The following is a 10,153-nucleotide window of genomic DNA, read 5'->3' on the forward strand; positions in this document are numbered from 1 at the left end:
AGAAGGGCCGTGGAGCTTGCTCTGCATTGCACTCGGACCTGTGAGGAGGACGCAGGCTCTGACAAGAGCTAATGTAAACCTTTAGCATTAAGCCCGCTGAAGCCGCAGCCGGAGGGGCTGCTCAGGCGTTGCTGATCCGTGGAACTGCCGCCTTGCCGCAGAACACTCACATACTTATGTGTGAGGTTAAGGACACCAGGCTGCCTCCAGACTGTGATCGCCTTGCATTTGCCTAAAGCTTCTGAGGCTAAGTGAGAAGGGTTGAAGGTAAGCGGTGTTGCATTTTGTGTGGTAGCTGGGCTTAACTCGCCTGACACACCAGTCCTTTGTTTTCTGTACATTATATGCTGCTATTGAAGGTGAAACCACAGCTCGCTCGTACCTGATTTAAATTGAGCTCTAAGAATAATACATTGTGACTTTTACAGCTTATTTCAGGTCTTTCAGCATGTGTAACGTAGGCATTACTTCACTGGTGTCAGACCCACACGGCTGGTCTCAGGCTCGTCCTTTACAAGGGACACAGAAAAAAGGTGGGAGTGTCCAGTTGTGTGTTCTGAAGCTGCAGCTGTCTCATGACGAGTACGGAGCTCAGCCTGTATCACTACTTCAGCAACCGACCGGTGGCTTTACTTTGTCAACGTTGGTATGCAGCTGAAGCCTGGGGAGGTGTTGCAGTAACAGCCATCCTCAAGGAGATCCTGAGATCAAAACGGAGGGTAGTATGGTAAAATCTGTGCTTTGCCTGTACTCTTGGGGGTGACACATCCTGAAATGGGCGGAGGTGCTACTTGAGCCACAGTGAACTGCTGTTGCCTGGATGCAGTGTGTCCTTACTGGTAATGTTTCTCTAAATGATGTAGGTGAACATTTAAAAAAAAAGTACATTGGGATCTCAGTGTAATGTTTGAATTGCCCCACTGTACCTGAAATTCAAAGAGCAGAGCGAGAAAACCCTGCACGCTGGCACCACTCCAAGCTGGAGTATGAGATGTGGAGTAACTCCACTCACACAGCAACAGACGTTTGCCGAGGGCAGTGGCCACAGACTCTTGCGTTCCGCTTCCAGGTGCCTTTCTGGGACAGTGTCGTGGGCTGTGCTCACTGAAACGTGATAACTGCAACGGTGCAATAAGCTGGTAGTCGAGAGTGGTCAAAACCCCTTCTTTCCAAAGAAAACCTGGGGGTAGAGCTAATTTGAAATGTGGAATTCCTCCAGCTGTTAGGCCAGAGGAGGAAGGACGGATTGTCTGCAGCAGGAAAGCTTTCAGGTTTCTATGCTATAAATAGCAGTGTACGTGCTGAGCAAGCAGCTGCATTTTCATGCAGGGCGTAGATAAAGGTTACACAAAACTAGCAAAACCAGTAGCGTGTCAGTGAGTAAAGTAGCAATGAATTTTGCCTGTCTACTGGATTCCAAACTTGAAAATTGTTTGCCTTATCTAATGAGCTACTTTTAGAGATTTGCTGTTCATCGGAACTTCACCTCTGGCACTGCTCAGCTGTATATGCTGACAGAAACCAGTCTGGTCTGTCGGTTTTTCCTGACCTACCAGAACTGTAGGAGACTATTTCAGTGATTAAATAGTGGATTATTAAAATTAGCATATTATAAAACATCCTGTTGCTTTAGTTCCTGATTTCTCCACCTGTTCCACCATTGCTATAAACCACGTGGCCATAACCTATGGCTGGAGCAGGCAGTTGTGCTGCTCGTGTGGTTCTAGCCGCTGGGGACGTGCGAAGGAAGTTCCCTGCTCCAGAGCCTGCAGCGGGCGGGTTTGGCCCCTTGATTCCAGAGCAGAGCAGCTGTTGCTCCCTCCCTGAGGAGGCCATGACTTGCAGCTGTATAGGTCTGGTTTGGATAGGTCTTTGGCGGTGAGAGCTAGTGCAGAGCGCTCCTGAAAACTGCCGAGCTCACGGAGGAGCTAGCAGTACCTCTGAGGGAAGCGGAGGAAGACTGCGAGACTTCTGTCTAACCTGGCTTGTGTCTTCAGGGACGAATGTACAAATGTGATGCATTTGTAATGTGTTACCTACTAGAATTCCCCCCTAGAAGTAGGAAATCAGGATGAAATGCTGCAGCGAGCAGTAGTTGACTCATCCATCTCCCTACAGAAGTGTGCGGGTCCTTTCTTGTTTAGTTTAACGCTGTCTCTGCTCAACACATACGTTGTGGGGAGAAGTTGCTTCCTACAGTTACCCTTTGCTTTTTTTACCACAGTATGTCTTTGACATCTTCAAACTGTCTCCTCCCACCCTAATCTACTGAGAAAGCTATTGAACTCTTTGTTCAAGGAGTCTCTTACTGTTGTCCTGTCATTTTAAAATCACTGTACTTTTACAGAGCTGTGAAATGAAATGGGTTTTTATGGACTTGATTTTGACAGTGCATGATCTTTTAACACTTTCCAGGTATCTAGAAAATGTTAAGAAGATAAACCACTCTGGTACATTAATGATTCAGAAAGATAAATTTATAACGAAATCACTCTGTACATGTAACTATTTTATTTGGCATTTTTGTATTTAAATGGCTGTATTTATTTTCATGTCATGACAATTTATATATAACGTGCCATAATTGTACAGATAGCATGTTTTATGAGTATGGTTTCTAAATGGAAAATAACTTAATGTTTATATTCAATAAAATTATAGACAGTGTAACACAATATCTTAATTAAAACTACTTCTGGAATGGCTACTTGTCGTAAGTCACGCTGGCATGCAGCTTCCCGAGCGAAGGGCCGTGATCAGGTTCTCCAGAGCTGTCTCGATCCCCAACAGACGCAGCATGCTGCGGAAGCGGGCGGGTGCAGTTTCAACAGTTGCCATCTTCCGCTCCAAGACTGCAAGGAAAACACACATGGGGGCCGCGCTGTTGGGGGAGGGGGCTGCGGGGGCTGGGCAAAAGAGGTTGCCCCTCTCTGGAAGAGAAGGGGACACATGCTGCTGTAAGCCCTTTTCTGTTACGGGGGGGGGGGGGGAAGCTTAGGACATTGCTGTGCCTGTGGGGGTCTGCAGGATGGACTGCCGTTGTCTCTCTAGAGGTACATCGGCCACTTAAGGGGACAGGCCTTCTACGTGAAGGCTCCAAAGTGAATGACGTTACCTTGCTCCGGTACTTTGGTCAGAAGGTCCAGAACAGGTGTGATTCTCCCTTCTTCATCGATGTGTATCTTCCAAACAATCATTAACTCAAACCTGTGTCACGTGCACAGAGAAGTTAGGTCAGTGTTAAGCAGGCAACCGCCTGTCTTTAAGGTTTCTTCAGAGCAGAAGGTAGAACACCCAGGAGATGCACATCTCCTACAAAATTCCCCTCAGGTAGTGCATCTGTATTTGAGAATCAGAACTACGGATCTGCTGACCCAAGGAAAGCGGGTAATCTGTTGACAAGGAACGGCTGTTTCCCCATTTCCAGGTACATTCAATTTGTCAACCTCCAGGATTTTTCCCCCTGCTTCTTCCCTTTGTCTCTTCTGGCTGGTGAGCTGCTGTGGTGCGAGGGTACAAAGTAGGGCGGGAAAGGGAAGGAAGCACGCTTCCCGCGCGCCAGGCCCTCATGTGCTGTCTGCACCCTGGGGTCAGCTGTTGTGCTAGGCACAGCACGGAAACCCTGCAGAAGTGTTTCCTGAACAGTGATGTTCTGGGTTTGGAGTAAGGTCCCTCCCGCTGCCTTTTCAGAATAACGCACAGGGATAAAAGTACCCAAGGCCTAGGTTCCAGCATTTGTTTGCTTTGAATTTAACAAAATCTTAACCATGCTTACTCCTTCAAGGACGTTTTTGCAAGGCCCACGATTATTTCCAGCTTTCGCAGCAGGACAAGATCACACACAGGGAAGAGACGGGCAGCAGCTTCTGCAGGGGAAGGGTTTCTGTGGGGTGCACAGAGGCAGCTCTAGAGCGACATTCGCAGGAGACGTGCTGCTTGGTAACCTGCATTCTGCATTCCCTTCCACCACCTGCTCTGAGGCGTGTTCCTCACTGGAAGCAAGGCTTTCCTAAGCCCAAGGTCATCGGCACAAGGACAACTCACAGCCGGGAGGACATCCCTTTTTCTCAGTGTCTGAACAATCACAACTATAAAAGCTTCCCTTAAAGTCAATTTGTCAGCCTGTTGCCACCTCAGTGTTAAAAATCCTTTGAGAATTCGTGCACAGCTTGTTCTGGGAATTGCAAACAAATGAACATGCAAATGTATTTTCTACCAACCCACAGAAGTGCTTTTGGATTTCATGTTGTGGGTGCAAGAGAACGTGCAGTGGAACTTGGCACCTGCCGGCAGAGAAGCTGTAAACCAAAGCCTCTTGTTTTCTCATTGGTGGAAGGACACGCTGAAGCACTGCGCTTTCCACGGCCCATCTGGCTAAACCAAGGCAGCGCTCTAGCATTTGCTAGTTCCACAAACAAATGGGATGGAGCTGTGCTTCATTTCCACTTCTTTCCATCTAAGTTAGGGGATGCCATAGTGAAGACGTAGTAGGGGGAAGGAATCACAGAATGGTTTGGGTTGAAAGGGACCTTAAAGCCCATCTAGTTCCACCCCCCCTGCCATGGGCAGGGACACCTTCCACTAGACCAGGTTGCTCCAAGCCTCATCCAGCCTGGCCTTGAACACTTCCAGGGATGGGGCATCCACAGCTTCTCTGGGCAACCTGTTCCAGTGCCTCACCACCCTCTCTGGGAAGAACTTCTTCCTGATATCCAATCTAAATCTCCCCGCTTTCTTCACAAGATACTTTCCTTGGTCCTTACGGAATTCCTGACGATTACATTGTCTGACACGCAACTTCAAGGGTTTTTTCTCTATGTACAAGCACAAACCTGCCAGGACATGGGAGCCCAGACTAACCCAGCGCATGCACTAGAGTAATAACAACAAAGGGCAGTGCACGATTCCCTTTCGGCATCTGATTTCCTTCTAAAACAATGGAAAACCAGCTACAGTTGCTTTCAGTGGGAACCGCAGCTGACTTTCCATTCTGCAGTGGAAGGCCAGAGCAGGGGCTTCGGGTCAGCGACGTGTGGTCACCGCACCTCCTCCCACAGGCAGCGGCAGGAGCTGTAAGTGACGGCTGGCACGCTGCATTGGCCCCTTCCATCAGGCCCGGGGTGGAAAACCCTGCGTTATCCCAGAGAGGACAGTTGCCAGTGGCCCGCCCTGACACACCAAGGGGGTTGTTGGCTTGTTCTGCCCAGTGCTCTGTCATGTCACACAGGAAGGAAACCAAGATGGCACAAATCCAGCTGAACCCGGTCTTCTGGTGTGCGAGAGGGAGGAGGCATCCATCCCACATTGCTGAACTTTGAATTGAGACTCTTCACTGCAGCATGAGCTTCCAAACCCAAGGTACTAATAGAGTATTATTTTTTTTCCTTAAAATGCAAATGAAAAGCCTGCTAGAGCCCTTCGTCTTTCCCACCTAGCTTTGTAGATGAGTGGGCACACACAGTCATACCATCAACTGACTTTCCTCCAAGGCCACCTGCATGGAGCCTGTACCTATATTTTTTGGTCTTTTTGGTGTTTTTTTTTTCCTCCTTATGTTTTTAATGTGTGGTTATAGCCCTAAAATGTAACAGACACGATCTAATCTCTGTGACTGAGGCGTTAACAAAGCAAAGAGCGACAATAGCAGACCAATTACCTACAGATGTTCACCATTCATTTCACAATTCTTTATCTGCATAAATCAAGAAATATATTTATTGGCTTACCCAGGAATTCTAGGGTTCCTTAGAATTATATAATCTCCCAGCAGTCCTTCCGGAAGGGTCACAATGTCGGGATATTTGGCCTGTGAAAAAATGGGTTCGAAAGGGCACAAATTATGTCACAGAAAATCATTGTAGCCAAGGTGATTTCTGGCTAGTGCTCTCCAGCTGCCATGGATTTTATTAGCCTGCATCTCTAAGAGTAACAATACTCGTTTAAAATTCTGACAGCTTTGGGTTTTCTTTTTTTTTTTTTTTTTAAGTTCTGGTTGCTTGGGGTTTTGGGGTTTGGAGTTTTTTCGTAGTGTCATGCATATGGTATCAAGAGATGCTGAAATTTGGTCACCCCAGAGGAAAACCCAGTCTCGTGCACTTGTACAAGCAGGCCTTAGAGGACCCTGTGCAAGGCCTAGGAAATCCTGAAAGAATGCTGTATAACTAAGTTGTGTTAATGTGATTTACTAACACTGTAACACATCACCATTTCACTAGCACACCCCCAAGATTTAAATAACCTTGCTAGTACACTTGGATGTGACAGTCCTTTTGCAGAAGTGGATCACCAAGTTCCATACAGTGTTTTGAAACATGACATAACCAAGGCACTGAGATACCAAAATAACCACTATTATCTAAATTCAGCGGGGCAACAGAAATGTTTTATGGTAAAACATATAAAGCCACTGATTCCTGTTAAACTTCATCTTACTGGGACTTGGTTGCTGCAGCCTGCAGGGACACGCGATTGCAAAAGGCAGCAGAGCCTTCAGCACTGTTACTCCCTGGTACTGCCTTACGTACTGCATACAGAGCTGTGTGCCAAAAATGGCAGTTTATAAAGTGTGAAACGCCTGTCAGCCCAAATCCCTCCACAGCGCTCACGGGGCAAGTGGTATGTCTTGGGGAAAAGGAGCAGGAGAGCTCGTCTTTGAAGGGCACTGGAGAGAACGAGCTGGGTTTGATGGGATTACGCCTCATCTGGCAGACTGAAATTGCTACCAGATGTGACCTTGCTCTGGTTTAGGAATCTGTGACAAACTGAAGGGGTTTGTGCAGAATGCCAAATGACATAAACCACATGGAATTTGCCAGCTTTAATTTCTACAAAGTATCTAGTACTGTATTTACTATGGGGATAAAGACCATGATCTGTCCTGGGGATGGACACTCAAGGCACAGCCCAGTGCACGGGAGCTGCCGCATGAAGACATGGCTGACCTAAGGCCTCTTGCCTAGCAGAGCAGCCATCTTTTTACAGCTTGACTCCCTGTGGAATTAGGCTCCTCTGATGACAAAATTCAACAAGTTTTTCAGGCTTTCCTTCCCAATAACCCAGGTCTTTAACCCATTCACGACATGCGTTTGTCTGGTATCACAGGGCTGCGAGAACCTCGTGACCTCTTTAGCTCCACGTCGCGAGTATTAGAAATTTAGGATTAGCTTTTCATCTGAACATGACTCTTAGTTCCTCATTTACAAGACATCCCATAGCTAAACACTGAGTCAGGTTTTATCTTCATCCGCCCATACTGAGGCCTTTGGGAATCACAAGAGAAAAATAGGCCAGAGGCACCAGAGAAGAGTTCCAGTTTTCAAACTGCTGGGAAAGGCACCCATGGCTTGTGTGGGAGTTCCTGCATAGCTGCCGTGACCAGTGCATTTACCCCCAGCAAGTATGTGTGTCGTGCAGGAACCAGGGGTATCTCGAGGAAATCTCCAAGCGCATGATTCCTGAGCTGTGATTTAGCCTGCCTGTACCTTGGAGATTGCGCGGGTGAGCTCTGCGCGCGGGGCAGGACGCAGTTATTCCGTGCCTTCGCTAGAAGCCAGGGCTTTGGCAAGCGGTCTGAATGCTGTGAGAATCTGATCTTGTGTGAAATTCACAGGATCTGGGACAAAATCCAGTTTAGCAGGAAAGATCATATTTTAGCAAGCCACAAAACACACCTAAAGCCGAAACACAAATACCCACGTCTCCTAAGGCGTGTTACATGCTAAAACCAACGACCAGCAGTGGCACACGGCGGCACCCAGGGAAGGACGCGTGGCTGCCCGTCTCACCTAGAGATATGTGCAGCAGGGGTGGGAAGCAAAACTACGGCACCCAGGACTGAGTGAGAAGTGTTAACCACTGACAGTTTAGGGAAAACCCCAGGAAATGCAGTCCCACAGGCCACCTTCCATATCCCACATATGAAGCATAACATCTGTATCCCACAGGTAAGTGGAAATCCAGGCACACTGTATGCACACACTGCCACCGTCCCGACAGGACGACAGTTCCAAACACACTTTGTGGGTAGCAGATCAACACCTCATATTCTTTGCTGTGCAACCTTTATAAGCTTTCCCCAGGGAAAAGGAAAGCCGAGCAATACACAGGGTAACGGAATGACCTGATCCACTGGAAGGTCTCTTGGGAAAGTCAGTAACTCCTATGGGATCTCGTGAAGAGGAGAGCAACATCAAGTAGCGCGATGCCAGATGGGAAAGATCAGCTACAACTGTATTAAGCAAAACCTGCCTTTAATCAAGAAATATCTTCCCTCTGATGACTTTTAAATGTCAGTTTATGGTCAAACCCAAAAGCTCATGCTATTATTACTTCTGGATGGAAATGGTTTTTCCAGCTCCTTCAGGAGTCCAAGCAGGGAATCTTATGGGAACTTTTGTCTAAGCCAGAAATAGTCTCAAATCACAAAGGGACGACCATCGGGACGGAATACACCATCTTCCCTTTCTCCCATGGCAGATCTCACACACACAGAGCACCACCTGAGTGAGTAAACCTGTAGTATCTATCTTTAAACAAAACATGCTGTTCTTCAGCTGTTTAAGGCTGCATTGCCATTTTCTGCACACTAACACTCTTCTACAGAAAATGGTTTAAGTCACTCGGCTTGGGAGCCATCACTAAGAATGCAAAGCTAAATTGGCAGGGCAGAAGCTGTACTGAAAGCAGACAAATTGGCTTCTCACCCACTTACTGAGAAAACATGCTACTCTGCTCTTAGACGGAACAGCAGTTCACGCTCATGGCTAATTCTGAACTTGGCACTCTGCAAGAAGTACACAAAGAGTGAAAAGCAGCTCATGCTGCTCAAGTCCCTCCATAGGCGTCAGCTACTTCTAAATCTACCACAGATGCTCCACTTAGGCTCTGATTCAGGGTGATTTATATGTGTGTTGTGCTCAGCTAAGGCCACAGGATCATCCACTGAAGTCATACACATGGTGGTAGCATCGAGGCCCTAAATAACATCAACATAAGTTCAGCAAATCAAATGCAAATTATTTGCAAAAATGGTGATAATTCTAGACAGTGTAGAATACCAGTAACAACATGATTGAATTCCAGAGGGATTACACAGTCAAACCCAGTGCCACCAGTCTCCTATGCACTGCGAGAACTACAGTCAATCCGTCAGGTAGCCAGCGTGGGAAGCCATCACAGGGCACTGTCCCCCGACTTGGGGAGACAGCCTGAATTCAGTGTAGCTCCACGCCCCAGCGACCTCCTTCTCTGGTTTTAGCAGAAACCTGATTTTTAAATTACAGTAGTCTAAGATAACAACAAAAGGAATCATCTTACTGTTGCCGTGATCAAGCCCAACAGATACGTAAAACCAGCAGCAATCACCAAGCTACGAAATGAATGTGAGTGCAGCAATTACATTTTTGGGAATTAGTTTGTATTTCTCCTTGACTAAGCCTCCTGCTAGCAGAGATAACTACAGTTCCATTTATGAGATCTGGTCTCACCACCAATCTGTCCTTAATGCACACTGCTAAAATGTTTGGTGCTAACTTCACCAAGGACTCTCATCCTCGATCTCATACTACGTTAATCTGCCATAAACGCAACGCCGCATATTCATTTTCAACCAATTATCATCCTAAAAGTGTAATTTACATTGCTTTGATGAGTTTCGTTTTTAGATATTGGACAATAATGGATTTCAGTTAACTAAAACATTTTACCCTGTAAGGCAGCTGTCACCAACATGAACTTGTAACAAGGATTTATACTTTCCTGTATTTTTAAAGCATGGTGGCAAGCCCTAAGTCAATGCGAGATTTCTCTGAGAAATGTAACTTGCCTGGCACCAGCAGGCACTTCTCAGACTTCCACAGATATGACAAAACAGTCTGCCAATACAAATACTCAAGAAATGAAAAGGAAAGGCATCCTATTTTCCTGTCCTTTCCCCCCTCTCCACTGCTCGACTGGGCAAGAGCAGCACTGTGTAACTTGAGGTGCACTCAAAATCGGGATACAAGGGTGAAAGAAAAACCCATAATGGAAGCAGATGAAGATGTATAAGATAGCCATGGTTTTGAGAAGGTTTTTGTCTCAAAGTTGCATTTTTTGAGACTACTTCTGAACCGAAAGTCAACAGGAGAAGTCTGGAACCTCCAGAACACGCCAG

General features: G+C 46.7%; 1 protein-coding gene across 1 annotated transcript in view; it reads right to left on the minus strand.

The window, feature by feature from the left end:
• Positions 1-2,718: 2,718 nt before the first annotated feature.
• The window catches only part of LOC104514736 (centromere protein P-like), an 8,586-nt gene continuing 1,151 nt past the window's right edge, over positions 2,719-10,153 (minus strand). Inside the window, exons 2-4 of the mRNA XM_010158494.1 lie at positions 5,727-5,806; positions 3,116-3,207; positions 2,719-2,852 (exon numbers count right to left, since the gene is read on the minus strand). Coding sequence (XP_010156796.1) covers positions 2,719-2,852; positions 3,116-3,207; positions 5,727-5,806 — 306 coding nt within the window. The remainder of the gene's footprint in view (positions 2,853-3,115; positions 3,208-5,726; positions 5,807-10,153) is intronic.

Source organism: Eurypyga helias, unplaced genomic scaffold (assembly GCF_000690775.1).
Source record: "Eurypyga helias isolate BGI_N326 unplaced genomic scaffold, ASM69077v1 scaffold18239, whole genome shotgun sequence".
Taxonomy (NCBI): domain Eukaryota; kingdom Metazoa; phylum Chordata; class Aves; order Eurypygiformes; family Eurypygidae; genus Eurypyga; species Eurypyga helias.